At 56.5% G+C, this 15334-nt stretch overlaps 1 protein-coding gene across 3 annotated transcripts in view; it reads left to right on the forward strand.

The window, feature by feature from the left end:
• Positions 1 to 15334, forward strand: part of BIN3 (bridging integrator 3) — a 46331-nt gene that overhangs the window by 23181 nt on the left and 7816 nt on the right. For 2 of the 3 annotated variants that reach the window (XR_005020194.1, XM_036854364.1), the window contains exons 2-6: positions 1107 to 1155; positions 8600 to 8640; positions 9004 to 9065; positions 11624 to 11760; positions 12654 to 12694. Coding sequence is in view for 2 of the 3 variants with exons in the window: in XM_036854364.1 (XP_036710259.1) it covers positions 1107 to 1155; positions 8600 to 8640; positions 9004 to 9065; positions 11624 to 11760; positions 12654 to 12694 (330 nt within the window). In the remaining variant the exon portion in view is untranslated. The remainder of the gene's footprint in view (positions 1 to 1106; positions 1156 to 8599; positions 8641 to 9003; positions 9066 to 11623; positions 11761 to 12653; positions 12695 to 15334) is intronic. The other variant, XM_036854365.1, reaches the window with a different exon arrangement.

Below are 15334 nucleotides of genomic sequence, written 5' to 3' on the forward strand. Positions count from 1 at the left end.
AGTATGGGCCAAGAGAAGCCAGGCTCTGGGAGAGGGGGGTGTGGAGTGAGGGGCCTGGTGGAGGGGGGGGGGAAGCAGTGGGAGCGGGAGGTTTGAATGGAAGGGACCACTGGTCCTGAGCACTGGAAGGAGAGCAGTGAGAGTGGGGTCCCACCTGCACCCTCAGGGCTCTCCCCTGAGCTGATCCCAGCCAGGGAGGCTTAACTCACGCTTACCTTGGTGGGAGAAGCCTGCATTTCTGTAGCTGTTGGGATGCACTGTGGCTTCTTTAATTCTCAGAACTGTAGGATGGTAGAATTTTCAGCGCTTAGAGGAAGCTTCTAGATTACCCAGTTTAACCCTCTTGTTTCACTGAGTAGGAAATTAAGTCCCGGCGCCCGGCAGCCTGCTCCTCAGGGGTGGAGGCGGGGTTAGCGCTCAGGGTTTGACTCCTCGACCATGACCTTCCTTCCATTATGCCACGCCTTCTTCCATTTCCAAGTGGAGAACCTGAGGTGCAGGGCTTGCCAGCAAGTTCAAGGCAGACTTGAGCTGGATTCAGATTCTTCTCCAAGCTAGCTTTCTTTAGATGTTGTCAGTTCTCGCGGGAAATAACCCAGCCTGACTGGTCCTCAGTGCCCCTACAATTTGTCATCTCTCCCCAGCCCCACAAGAAGCCCTCCACAGTTTGTCTCTCTATAGAGAAGTAGGGAAGCACCTGCTGCAGATGATAGTGGGCTTTGTGGTGTTTTTTAAAGGCATGTTTTCAAGGATGATAGCTGTCCAGGTGAGCCTGCAACCTCTGACTTCGCAGCTCCTCAAGACACAAGGTTTGTAGTGACTGTTACTAGTACTGCATCTCGCCTTTCCTGCCTTCACCTTTGCAATGTATGTAAACATTGCAGAGAAAGATGCTCTGGGGCACCTCCATCTGATTCTGTCCACGGGGCACCGTTCTCCTGGAGCCCAGCCTGGTTGCTGATGGTCCTAGACCCGCAGGCGCGTGGTACGAGTCCCGGGAGTGAGGCACTCCTTCCAGCGGAGAAGTGGCCATACCTCATCAAGTCTTTTCAGCCACATCCTTCCCCATTTCTCCTAACCTTCCTCTTTGACTCTTTGTCTTACAGGATTCCTTTCAAGATTGGGCAGCCCAAGAAACAGATTGTCCCCAAAACAGTGAGTAACCACTTCTTTCACTCCGAGACTCACGTGGCCTTTGTGTAGAACCGGAGCTTTGACTCAGTGCGTCGTGGGGCTGGGGAGGCAGAACCCAGGCCTTATTATTCCCAGGCGTGCTGCTCTAGAACCTCACACAGGCGGGGCTTATAGGGCCCTCCTATCCTGGGACACTTTCCTCCCTCAGGGCAGCCTGGGCCCCTCCCCTTCCTTGGGCAGGTGGAAGAGGTGGGTTACAAAGTGAGGACAGACACCCTGCTTCTGAACAGCCCAGCACCGGGGTCTGGCATGACAGTCTGCACTTTCCTGGAAGGGTTCCTGAGACATAGGCTCCCGCCAAGGACACGTCCCACGCCTCTATCTCCCACCCCCTCAGGCTGCGTAAAAGGCCAGAAAGCCTCCCTGGGGTGTCCAGGTCCCCTTCTCTCTGCTGCTACATTCATTCTTAGCCAGGACCCGGAGCCACTCACTGGGAGGGCATGATTGAATCCTACCCCTTTGTAAGTTCACAGTTTTTATCTCTATTTTATCGCCACAATGGAAGAGGAGGAGAATCTAGATTCTCAGAAAATTAGAACTGTGGGACTTCCCTGACGGTCCAATGGTTAGGACTCCACTCTTTCCACCGCAGGGGGCCCAGGTTCGATCCCTTTTTGGGGAACTAAGATCCTGCAAGCCACGCAGTGTGGCCAAAAAAAAAGAACTGGAAGCCCTTCGAGATCATCCAGTCCAACCTTCTGAGTTTCCCTGATGAGGAAACCAAGGCCCGTGGAGTTGCTGTGACTTTCTAAGGTCATAAACCTAATTCTGACGGAGCTGGAATTAGAACTCAAGTTCGAGGCTCCATTTCGTACACTTTCCATAGCTTCACGCGAGCTCACTCGGGCTGTGAAGATCTCCTGAGGTTTTGGAATTCTAGTCAAGAATGGCCTCTCCACAGGACTTCCCTGGTGGCGCAGGGGTTAAGAATCCACCTGCCAATGCAGGGGACACGGGTTCGAGCCATGGTCCGGGAAGATCCCACATGCCGCAGAGCAACTAAGCCCAGGTGCCACAACAACTGAGCCTGCGCTCTAGAGCCCACGAGCCACAACTACTGAGCCCGAGTGCCACAACTACTGAGTCTGCGTGCCTAGAGCCCGTGCTCCACAACAAGAGAGGTCACTGCAGTGAGAAGCCCACTCACTGCAACGAAGAGTAGCCCCCGCCTGCCGCAACTAGAGAAAGCCCATGTGCAGCAACGAAGACCCAACGTAGCCAGAAATTAATTAATTAATTAATTAATTAGGAAAAAAAGAATGGCCTCTCCAACCCCTCACCCACCAATGTGGGCGAGGCTCTTGAGGGTTTAACGTGAGAGACTGTATCTGAAAGCTTAGCACTGTCAGCCTGCTGGAGGCCCCGGACTGTCATCCCAGCCGCTTATGAGACAGTTCTTGTCTTATAACCTTGGCCCTCCTTAGCTCCAGACTCTGAACTGGGTTTGGCGGGAGGGGAAGTGCAGCACGCATCTGAGCACTGGCTCCGTCTTTGGGAAGTCCAAAGTTAGGTCACTTAAAAGGAAATGGGTCCACGTTCAAAGGGCCCTCCCTTTTTTTCAAGCAAAGGCAGGCCAAGGACAGACTCAGAGTTTACCTCCCATGCAGAGGCTGACCAGCTGTGGAGGCTCTCAGCTGAAGCACGAAGAATCTGGGCGTGCTCCAGCCAGCTACAGGAAGTGGGAAGGTGTGGCTTTGAGTCTCCAGAGTTTAATCCAGGGCAGATCTGAAAGGGAAGTGGTTTCGAGAAGGGTCTTTTATTCCCAGCACTCACTACCAAAAAACAAACAAACAAACAAAAATTTCTCCTAACACCCCAACCTTGATGGAAATAGCCTTTGTTCTCCACGGAAAAGTATAGGGTAGCATGCAGTTTCTAGCTTCCTTGCCAGAATTTGTTGTTGGAAAGGTCTCTAGGTCTTTTACTCTGAGGGGTGGCCAGGACTCCCTGGAGGAAGGGCAGATGGACAATCTCAGTGCCTAGAGATGGGCCCGTGGCCTCCCTCTTCCCTTCCTGGCGTCCGTCGTGTTTGGGATGGAATTGTAGCCCTCTAACACCTGGCATCAGCTCCTCCAGACAGACTGGGCATCAAGGAATGGTTAAGAAACTGGATTTGGAAGATTCCCTGCCTGGATTCCCATCCTAGCCCTGCCACGTGTTGTCCTTGACCTTTAGCAAGTTCCTTACCCTCCCTGAGCCCTCATTTTCTCCTTTGTGAAGTGAGGATGATACTAGCTCCTATGTCATTGATGTAAATATTATGCGTCTTACATGAGATAATGCATATGAAGCACTTAGCACAGTGCCTGGCACGTAGTGAGCCCTCAGTAAATATTAACTGCATTATGAGAAGATAGCTGATTTGACTCTTAATAAACCACCAAGGACCCAGCCTGTCCCAAGCAGCTGGATTCCCCAGTACAACGAAATGGTAGGCTGGGCCTTTGATCTCTCACGAGGAATAGAGTCCTTTGCTTCCTCAACTCCGCAGAGGCACTGAAGTCTATGTAGCAAGACCCTGCCTCTTCGGAGTCTCACTACCCTCCCCGCCACAAGCCCCCTCCTGGCCCCTAAACAGGCCGAGGCTGTGCAGTTGTCTCAGCATCTCTGGCAGCTGCCCCCGAACATGGGTGACACACTCTACTTTTCCTGTCCAGGCACTCTCAGGGAGGGGAGCAGATGCGGCTGCCTGGGTTATTGGAAGTCGTGGCACCCCTGTCATGGGAAGAAAAGCTCTTGTTATCTTCAGGGAGTTTCAGGAGGTTTCTGGCTCAAGGCACCCAACCATCAGATACAAAGAAAGCATTGTGCGTTTGCCCTCCCCATTCTGCTGTGCCCAGGTTATTAACACAGATTCCAGTATTGTCAAGGCTTTGGCTGGAAGGGCGTGTTCTCTGCAGGGGCTGGCCACTGGGGCTGAAATGGAAGGACAGACACTCCCCCACTTCCCTGTCCTAACCTTCTGCTTAGCCCCCTCCCGCTGCCCCAGCTCATAAAGGAGCTGGAGCATCTTGGTAAGGCAAAGAGAAGCTGCACCTCCCTCTGCAGCCGGGATGATGGAAGACCGCATATTGAAGCAAGGGTTTCCCTGGGTCTCGCACACACCTAGATTCCCAGCTAGGCAGGCGCTCTGGAAGGTCAAGGCAGATGGGAGTCCCGGCAGGTCGCGCCTTCACTTGAGAAGGGTTTTCATGTGCAAAGTGGAGGGACCCTTTGTAACAAACCAAAGGCAGGCCGCTCTCCACCCTGAGCCGCCCTGGAAGAGGAGCTTCTCAGAAGGCACAGGGCTCGCTCTGCCTCAGATCCGATCTGGCTCAGCTTAGCCGCGGGATTAGAGCCTGGCCCTGCCTGCTGGCCTCCCTCTTCCCTTCACCATGAGTGTGAGTGGGTGGGAACTCAGCCCACTATTCACTTAACAACCACCGAGCTCCTGCCATGTGGCAGCCTGACCTAGGCCCTGGGGACAAGCTGTGAGCAGCACGGCCCCTCCTGCCACCCTGAGCCTCCGAGAATGCAGGGGTTGCTGAGGCGGTCTCGGTGCTTGATCCTCCCTGCACTGACCTCGCCAGCCTGACCCAGCCCACCCTGACCTGCTGACAGTCGTGCACATGTGTTTACACTTGCATTGTTGACTGGGGTCCAGTTGCCTTTTTGGCAAAGGCATCAAGCATCCAAAGATGTTCAGATCTTTTGTATTTGGCTCCTTCCCTCTGCACGGATATACCTTGGAATGAGGCTCCAGTGTGTCCCTTGGTCCCCTCAGCCGTTGTCTGAGGGCCTAGAATCCCGGTGCTGTGCCTCTCAGATCTTTCCCCTGGGGAGGAGAGAGCCCTCAGGAGCAGTGAGCTATGGAAGCAACCCCAGCTGGCTACCGACAAAAGAGGTGAAGCGTTCTTGACCTTCTCTTAGGCTGTCAGATGGCCTTGAGCTGGGAGAGCAGAAAACTCAAGCTCCCACCCCGACACACTTCTCCGCTTCCAGCACGAGACCCCGAGTTTCTCCTCAGCCAGTTGGAAACCTGCGGTCCTTCTCTGTGCAAGTCCCAACAGTGGCAGCCCGGGAGACCAGGTGTTCCCTGACATCCCACACAGCACGCTGGGGATTGCGCAAGAGAGCGAGGGGAGCCTGGCCCTCGCCTCCCCTCTCGCCCACCCCCCCCCCCAGGGCACCTGCCCTCTGCTCTTGGTCTTCAGGAGAGCTGGACCCCGGCCAAGGCATCCTTAATTTCAACTTCATCTTTTCAGCAGAAAAAATACTTGTGCGACGTAAAGACTCAGCTCAGCTGTCACATCCTACAAAGTAAGAAAGGAGACGTGTCCAGCGGAGGGAGGCCCCTCTGTGGCCCCAGGCACAGGGCCCAGGCTTTACCCCACCTGCCAGCTGACCGAGTGCTCTGTGCCAGAGGGTCACAGACCGGTCTGCCTCCTCAGACTCCCGGTCCCCTCACCACCCCAGTGGAGGGGAGCAGGGAGACCCCGTGTGTAAGCCGGGCGCTGTGCTCTGTGCTCCACACATACTGCTCGTTAATCCTGCAAACAAGCCGGCGAGGCTGATGCTGGCCCACTGCCTCATCAGCCACCTGAAATTCCCATGGGCTGAGACCAAGTGAAACTATCCCATTTTATTAGGAAAGAAACCGAGGCTCAAAATGTTGGAAATGTTTCTAAAGCTCCTCATCTAGTATCAGAGTTCATATCTTCTGTCCGCTCGCTCCCCTCCACCACCTTTCCCCGGGCGCTGTTGGAAAAAGGACTAGACTAACTTCAGTGCGGACTCCAAAGGGCAGGGCGAGGCCCATTTGCTCCAGAACAAATCTCCCATCTACCGTCGCACCAGCAGCTGTTCAGACCTTCAGCTAAGACTCTGATTCCTGTCCAGCTACAAATCCCCCGACTTAGGTAGCACTTTAAACTTTTATCAGGCACATGCACTTTAGCGGGAGTGAATTACGAATTTTTTCTTGAGAGAATCTTTTGGTGGGTCATACAAAAGGTGAGGATAAAAATGTTGGGTTCCCAGATGGAGAAAGAGTGGGTCTGTTGAAAAGAGAGGAAAAGACTGTAGGGCAGGAGGCTAGGGCACCAGTGATTGATTGATTGATTGATTTAGCTGCACCACATGGCTTTGGGATCTTAGTTCCCGGACCAGGGACTGAACCCGGGCCCTCGTCAGTGAGAATGCGGAGTCCTAACCACTGGACTGCCAGGGAATTCCCAGTATGAATTTTACTTCACAACTTTGTGGAAGGTCCCAGATGTTAGGATCATAATGTAAGGGGAAGACCATGTGTTTCTGCTTCTAAGTTTTACAGTTCAAATGAGGAAGGCGAGCCATCTCCATGCAAGAGAGCCCCGTTGTCAAACCCTGAGGTCGGATGCTAAGTAGGGCCTCTGCGTCAGGCCTCACTGGGCCCTTCCTTGCCCTCCATGGGGCTCCCCACAGCCCCCTATCACGTGTGTGTTTGTTCTTTTGATCTCCCGACCAGGGCCTGTGTCTGTTTTGGTTTTTTTTTAATTATTTATTTTTGGCTGTGTTGGGTCTTCATTGCTGCGCGCAGGCTTTCTCTAGTTGCGGCAAGTGGGGGCTACTCTTCATTGCAGTGTGCGGGCTTCTCATTGTGGTGGCTTCCCTTGTGTTGTGGAGCACAGGCTCTAGGTGCGTAGGCTTCAGTAGGTGTGGCACGTGGGCTCAGTAGTTGTGGCTCGCGGGCTCTAGAGCACAGGCTCAGTAGTTGTGGCGCACGGGCTTAGTTGCTTCGAGGCACCTGGGATCTTCCCGGACCAGGGCTCAAACCTGTGTCCCCTGCATTGGCAGGCGGACTCGCAACCACTGTGCCACCAGGGAAGCCCCCATGTCTGTTTTATTCACCAGTGTATCCCTGGCACCTGGCAGAATGCATTACACTTAATCGGTGCTCAATAAATGATTGTGGGATTAATGAATGCAGTTTAAAAAAAAAAAAAGGCCTGGATTAAGAGTCTGAATTCTAGCCCTGCTTTGCCACACACTAGCTCTGTGTCCTGATGTAAATCACTTCCCCCCTCTGGGTGGCATTCTCATTTATTTCGTGAAATAATTGGCCTGAATAATGTTCTGCCAGTCTACGACTGTCAAATTTACCTTAATCCAAACCTGGAGCACGAGGCCAGTGGGGTTTTAGAAGACTCCTGGTGAGGCGCAGCGGGGCTTTGGTGATCACTGCAGATTCACACTCCTTCACCTCCAGCCTGTGATAGTCAGGATTTACTGCTCTGCCTGGCGGGAGTCTCGGGGCAGCCGCCAGGAAGGTGCTCTCATAGGTCATGGCTTTCGTTCATCAGCCAGAGCTTTTCCCCCTTAGGTAGAATGACGGTAAAGGGCACAGGCCTGGGAGCCAGGCCGCCTGGCCCATGTTCAGACCCCAGGCCAGCCGCTTACTGGTGGTGTGACCTTGCTCAGGTGACTCCCCCTCTGTCCCAGTGACCTCAGTGCGGTGAAGGCCGTCAGTGCACCTGCCTGCCAGGTGAGTGATGGAGGAGAAACCGGTCATGGGAGCGTGTGGTGCCTCAACGAGCCATGCAGGGAGCTGCTCGGCCTCCTTGGAAGAGGACAAAGCAGAGGCGGGGGCTCCGTCCTCCTATCGGCCCTCAGACATCAGGACTCCACAGACCACTCTCCTGAGACCGTTGCCTGGGCCCCACTTTACAGATGGGGAGATTCAGGCTCTAGAAGTGCAAGTGACTTTCCTGACTTCACCTGCCTTGTAGGCCGAAAAACTGGGGTCAGGGCGCACACCCACTCGGTCTAAATATCAGGGAAATCTGATAACTCATCCAGAATTTAGAGAGCCTTGCCTGAGTCGATAATAATATCTGTGATGGCTGCATCCCAGCGCACAGAGCGGGGATACCTGGTCTTTCTTGATCCACCCTGAACGTAGCAGGTTCTGGACCTGTGAGGAAACCAGGACCGGGAGGGGAGGTGACCCGTTCCAGCCCCAGAGCTGCTGAGCGGCAGGGACAGGACCGGACTCCAACCCGCCCGCTTTCCTCCGTGCCCTGCCTCTTCCCCGATGATGAGTTTCCATCACACTCTGAGCCCCTTACCCGGACCCCGCAGGGGAGGGGAGGGAGCACAGCCCAGCCTCGCTCCCTGCGGTGGAAGAACAGAGCCGGGATCTGCTGGTACCTGCCTGGCTGGCCCTTTCTGGGAGGGGCGTCCTTTGACCTAAATGAAACAATTAATTTGGGAACACAGGGCTTCTGTGTCATGAACGGTGTGCTGGCCCCTGTGTGGAGTGGATGGTGGTGTTTTCTGCAGAAGGGGGAGCGGGGGGGGGGGGGGCAGGGAGGGAGCTTCGTAGGTGACAGGTTTTCTCCAGCCTGCCGTCATTCCTCCAGTGACTGAGTTATCGCTTCCCTTACAGGTGGAAAGAGACTTTGAAAGGGAGTATGGAAAACTCCAGCAGTGAGTGTCAACCCCCAGAAGGGAGGGCAGGGGGGGTGCTGCTCCGAGAAGGAAAAGAGCCCCCTCCCCGGGCTGCCTCATCCGCTCACCCTGGGAGCCGAGGGCAGCTCAGCTCACCACCTGCCAGGAATCCTCCCCCGGGGTGGTGGCTCTGTGACAGTCGTGAACTCGTAGCCTTTGGGTGCCTCGCGCCAGCTCGCGGTGGCCCTTCAGTCAGTGGGGACATCCGCGCAGAGCAGGCCCTTCCTCCTCCTGGCAGGCGACCTGAGTGTCGCGTGGGGCTCGGCTCAGGGGGACGGGCAGAACGGGGGCAGAAGCAGGTGGGTGATGCCAGGTCCCCAGGCCCGTGCCCCTGCCTTGCAGGCTGGAGGAGCAGACCAAGCGGCTGCAGAAGGACATGAAGAAGAGCACGGACGCTGACCTGGGTAGGCGGCCCGTCCCCCGCGCCCGGCCTGGACGGGGGAGGGGCAGAGGCGGACGCCCTCCTCGCTCAGTCCCTTTTGGCTCAGAAGGAAGTGCCCTTAGTAGGCGCCCCGCAGATGTCCCTGAGAAGCGGCTTGAGGTCACCCTTCGCTTAGCAGATCACCACCCCCTGCATTCCCTGGGGCAGCAGCAGCCACCGCTGGCGGGTGGAGGGCAGCTCCCGTGGTCTGCGCCCCGGAGCCTCCCGCCACTGCTCCTCCAGAGGACGGCGGGGGCGGGGGGGGGGGTTCTGTCCACGCCCGCCCCTGCTTCTGACCCCGGCGTCTCCAGACTGTGTGTAGCGAGCCACGGGTCTGATTTTCAGTCTGTCCGTTATTTGTTTTGTGGTGAGTTCTGAGTTGCCTGGATTCCATCTTTCGTTGTGGCTCCCCGCTGTCCTCCTAGTAGGGAAATGCTGTGGCCTGTGCTTCTGTTCCTTCCTGCTTCTCCACACAGCTGCACTCTCAGAGCGTGAACGGAAGGGACAGAACGTCAGGGACCCATGAACTGGAGTCTGGCTGTAGAGAGTGTAGGTTGCCAACAAGGAAGTCAGGACAAACGGGTGACCCCTGGCACCTAGGATTTCTGACCGCTGCTGTCCCGAGTCAGAAGTGGGGTCTGGGCAGCGGAAGCCCTCCTGGAACTGTGGTGCCCTCGCCCATCCCAAAGCCTGCATCCCCCCGTCCAGGCCAGAGAGCCTCGCACACTGTTGGCTGGTGCATCAGAGTCAGTGAGGGCCCGCTGCAGTGTGGGTCGCCCGGGCCACCCCGAGACTCTCTGATTCATCAGGTCTGGGTGAGGCTTGGGGACCCCACTTTGAGAACCACTGCTCCACACAGTCGGGGGGGGATCAAATTATACCTTTCCTGGTCTTGGAAACTCCTGAGCTGCTGCCTGGACAGGATCTCACATCCAAAGCTGTGGGTCCAAAGTAAGATCCAGTAGGCATGACCAGACCCTGCCAGGTCCTTGTCGACCCCTGTACTCCCAGGTTGTGTTAGGGCTCTAGAGACCCACGTGGGGTCCAAGACTCTTGGGCTCCCTAAGGTACGAAGCCCGCCAGCCTCCTGGTTTGTGCTGGTCTGACCATGCCCCTCCCCTGTCCCTGTAGAGGTAGAACAGGGATGTGAGCTGCCCTAGAGGAGAGTGGAGGCCACGGCGCCCTGCTCTGTTCACGCAGGCCAGTGATGTCTCGGGGTGGGGCTCCCGGACGAAGGGCCACCCCGCAGACACTCGCCATTCATTGACTTCAGATGGTTCTAGCAAAGAGACATCGGCGTGAAGATGTGGAGGCGTTAGGAAAGAAAAGGAAAATTGGGAAGGAAGTCTTCCCTCCCAACCCCTGACTTTTGGGGGGTTTTCCCTCAACTACTAAAAAAAAAAATTAGGGGAAGACATTTTTCAAAAACATTTCCAGTTTTGTCCTTGTTTTCTATCTTTTAATTATGCAGTCTGTGACCGTTTCATAATCCAGTCAAATTACACGTGAGTTTGCTCCTAAGCCTACAAAGTCACTTTACTTTTTTTTAAGAGGGTTTTTCCCTCCGTTGCTTCAACATCTCTGGGAAGTTTACATTTCCAGTCTTCTCTCATATTTTGCCCTTTTGCTAGGGGACTGCAGCACACCCCCAGATTCAAGAGAAATCAAGGTATACAACACTTAGCCGTGTGCTCTGGTTTCATTGGCAGCATTTTTTTTTTCTTCACGGTTTATGCAATAATGGTCTTACAGTTAATAGCATCTTAAATTTAATGACATAAAATAATAAGAAATAGATCAAAAACACGTTTTCCCGTGAGCCCCTGAAACTGGTACAGACACTGTGGGGCACACAAGGCCCTTCTCCAGCCTTTCCTGCCCCTCTAGGATTTCGTTTGCTGGTAATGGAGGCCTGAAAACTCTCATGGGACCAAGAACTCCAAAGCTGCCAACAGGTTGCCTCGCCACACCAAATCCAGCCTAGTTTTGTCAATAAAGTTTTATTGGAACACACCCATTCTTTGGGTGTCATCTGTGGCAAAGCTGAGTTATTGAAAGCCTAAAATCTTGTCTCTAGCTGTACAGTAGGTTTGCCTCTCTGGTGTAGATACCATGTTACTCTTTCTGTGAGCGAGCCCCAAACCAAGCTTCACGTCCAAACCGCCTGGAGAATTTTTTTTTTTTTTAATGCATATTCCTGGATTCTAGGCTTACTGAAATAAATCTTTGGAGCTAGAAATAATGTATTCCTTACAGCTTCCCACCCAAATGATTCTGTTATAATCCAGAGTTTGGAAAATAAGTTATGGCAACAGGTAAATCTGCTCAAAAGAATTACCCAGAGCAGCATCAGAAATGCACATTACACCATAAGGACTGGTGTCTTGTGCCTCTGGGGTACTGTGTAGTTTATGGCCTGTGGCCATGGATATGGAGGTCGTCCGGGTGCAGGCCTCTGGCCCCAAGGACGACAGGGAGTCCTGAGGACAAGACCTTGAAGCCTGCCCTGTCATTGGTTCACTGAGCTTTGACTTCTTACAGCCATGTCCAAATCCGCTGTGAAGATATCCTTGGACTTGCTCTCCAATCCCCTCTGCGAGCAAGACCAGGACTTTCTGAACATGGTGACAGCCCTGGACACGGCCATGAAGCGGATGGATGCCTTCAACCAGGAAAAGGTGACTGGGGTCTTGGTCTCCCCCTCCTCGAGGCTTCTGTCTGGGTGGAGCGCCGCATGGAGTCCTTATCGGTGCTTGGTCTCCTCTCTGGACACCTGCGTGTCCCAGCCCTGTGAGCTCTCGCCTGGCCGCCCTGCCCCCGCACCGGCTGCTTCCCGTGGCTCCCACGAGCTCACGTCACTCACGTGAGGCCACGAGGGAGACTCAGGCCTGCTCTGCCCACCCACGCCTGTAGCCCCTCAGACTTGCCCGCCCAGCCTCCTCACTGAGCAAGGCCATCATCGGCTTCACAGGATGCGAACTGACCCGGGACAAGACCGGTGCTCCTTGTCACCCTTCAGGCTCCCTGGTTGTCATCTCTGCCTCGCTCCAGCGGCAGCTAGGGGTGTCTCCTCCCTGCCTGGGGCTCTCGGGGTACCCCTGTCCTGTCCCCTTTCTCTTCTCAGGAACTTGGAGCCTCCCCTTTTGGGAAGAGTCTGGCTTCCCCCCAGTTTTTGTTTGGTTTTTTTTTAATTTATTTTTGGCTGCACTGGGTCTTCGTTGCTGCGCGCGGGCTTTCTCTAGTTGTGGCGAGCGGGGGGCCACTCTTCGTTGCAGTGCACGGACTTCTCATTGCGGTGGCTTCTCTTGTTGCGGAGCACGGGCTCTAGGCACGTGGGCCTCAGTAGTTGTGGCACGCGAGCTCAGTAGTTGTGGCTTGCAAGCTGTAGTAGTTGTGGCACCTCAGTAGTTGTGGCACCTGGGCTTAGTTGCTCCGTGGCATGTGGGATCTTCCCGGACCAGGGCTCAAACCCGTGTCCCCTGCATTGGCAGGCAGATTCTTAACCCCTGCACCACCAGGGAAGCCCTGGCTTCCCCCCAATTTTGACGCCATCGGGTTTTTCTTTTGACAGGTGAACCAGATACAAAAGACTGTGATTGAACCCTTAAAAAAGTGAGTAAAGGTCATCGGGGGGACCACAGGCCTGAGGGCAGTTGCTGGAAAGGCAGGTCAACCAGCCACTTGGGGACCAAATATCATTTCTGGCAGCCTGTCCCGAGACTCACACGGGGTGGACAGGAGCCTCCAGGGGACACCGGCTCCCTGATCTGTGGCCCTGGCGTTGACCCTCCCGGTAGCTCCAGAGCACCCGCCTGGCCAGGCACGCTCAGTGGCGGCAGGGCCTGTCTGATCCTCCACAGTGGCCGGCCGGCGCTCCTGTGGTCATTCTGCCATTGTCCCTTTGTTCCTGACCGAGAACCAGTGGGACCAGGGCTTGTGGAGTTAAGCTAGCAGAGATCTTGGCCGGGCCTCCACGGAGATGAGTGAGGCCTTTCATCTCGCTCAGCCGGGTTGGGAGAAGCAGCTGCCTGCCACACTCGGCTTTTGAAGCCGAGGCGGGGGGGGGGAGGGCGGCTGGGGGGGCCTCACACGGGGAAGGGCGCTGCAGCAGGGTCCCGCCTGGGAAGGTCCCCCGACTCATGACCTGCCAGGGTCAGAAATTCTTCTGTGAGACTCATCTTCTGTCCAGCAGGCTCTGGTCAGTGATCAGACAGGACTATTCCCCGGGTCCCCTAGGGGGGCGGCGCTGGGCGGGAGACAGGCAGGAACATTGCCTTGAAGCTCCCGAATCACTTCATCTTCCTCCCTGGCCTCTCCCAGCTCGGCTCCGGCCTAGAGAGGCTCCCGCTCCAGCCCAGCAGCTGCACTTTATTACCTCTTCCGTGGTGGTCCCTGGCAGTTGCCTCACCAGGACCTGGGTAATGAGGCTGTGCTAATTACCATGAGGCCTGGATCAGGGCCCGGAGGGCGATGAAGAGAGCAGGTTTTGATCCTCTGGCCCCTGGTGTTCAGGTTGTTGAGCTCTTGTTCCCTGTTCAGGTCCAAGTGGTGGGGTTAGGGAAAGCTCTTTCTAAGCTGGGCTGTCTGGAGGCTCAGCCGTGGAGGGCAGGCAGAACCTGGCCCGCAGGGATTTCTCCCCGCTCCTGCCCTGGGCCCCTGTCCCCAGCCCCTGCTCGGCCCCAGGTCGCAGGGTCATGTGAGGAGCAGGGTGCTGAGGAGGCCAGTAGCTCAGGAGGGAGGCGTCGGAAGGAGCTCCACTGCTTGTAGCTCTGTGACCCTGTCTCCAGGCCTGAGGGTTCAGAGCTGGGTGGGAAGGACCCCGAGCCGAGCAGACCCTGCCCACGGGGGTCCCAGGGGCTGCCACGGAGGCTGCCGTGGACACCCACGGCCGGCCGAGCTAGGCAGGGGACACCGGCCCAGAGAACTGGGGGACTGACTTCCGCCTTGGTTTCACCACCACCGAGGCGGGCTTGAAATCTGATGCCTGGCTTCTGGAGCCAAATGGAGAGAAATCCCGGCTGCTTCCCACCATTCCAGCCACCCACCACCTGCCAGGAAGGTGGGTGAGTGGCCGAGGGGATGGGCACCATCTCCGCAGCAGATCCGCTGACCTCTGCCCGAGCCCCCCCAGGCCTGCCTGCCTGCCTACCCGGCTGGCTTCTCTGCATCCCGTGGCCGACACGCGATCTCCCCCAACCACATAAACCCAGCACTGCCTGTTGCCGCCTCTTGCCAGGAGAGAAGCTCCCAGGGACCCCAGCACCGGAAACAGGAAACTGCAGCTTTCCTGTCCTCTGATGAGGAACATTGCCACATGGCCACCCCACCGCCCCCGGCCTCCCCCCAGGGGGCTCGGCCTCTAATCCCGCAGTCTCTGGGCCGTGTTCACATGGTGGGATGGGGGTGCTTTCAATTTCCCTTTCCTGGTGGGCGGACGGTCCCGGCCGTGGGCACAGATCGAGGAATGGCAGGCACCGCTCCAGGGCCGGCTGCTCGCAGCCCAGCTCCCGGCCTCCCCCCCCTCCCCCCCCCTCCCCCCGCCTCTCGCTGCCTCTTCACCCCACGCGCACCCTGAGGAGCCAGCCAACTGCTGTGCCGCCTCAGGGCAGGCAAGAAACGGGCCGAGCTTCAGGGGCGCCTGGGGTAGGCCCAGCCCTGTCCTCCCTTCTCTGCGATTCGAACTTCAGGAGCTTAGGATGTAGCGCAGAAGCCATGCGGCGTCCCCCGAGAAACGGACCAGAACGATAACGGCCGAGGCGGGGCAGTGCGGCGGAGTGGGGAGAACCCTGAACGGGCCAGGCCTGTGCCTCCAAGTCTCTTCCCCTTCTGCGGAAGCGGGAGCGGAGCTGAACTCCCGAAACGGCAGAGCCGGGCACTTCCCTGAGCGGAGAGGGAGGTATCGTGGGCTGGAGTGGCGCTGTATGTGGAGGGCAGAGTCCCTCCTGGGGTCCTGGCCCAGGGACACCCATGTGCCCCTCACCGCTAATTATCAGGGGGATGCCGGGCACTGAGCAGAGAGGCTCTGGGCCCGCAGCCTTGCTCCTTCGTGGCAGCCCCATAAAAGTGCAGATTTGGTGCCCCAGGGAGAGCTGGATCACCCCATCCTTGTCAGGTCAAGCCAGCAGGTACCCTGTCAGGTCCCAGGGGCATGTCTGGGAGGGGCCCGGGCTCTGGGGACCAGCCTATGCTTGTCCTTGCCTCCCTGCAGCTTCCCTGCCCTGACGAGAAGGTAGGGGGAGCACTAAAACACCC

This window comes from Balaenoptera musculus, chromosome 6 (assembly GCF_009873245.2).
Source record: "Balaenoptera musculus isolate JJ_BM4_2016_0621 chromosome 6, mBalMus1.pri.v3, whole genome shotgun sequence".
NCBI lineage: Eukaryota > Metazoa > Chordata > Mammalia > Artiodactyla > Balaenopteridae > Balaenoptera > Balaenoptera musculus.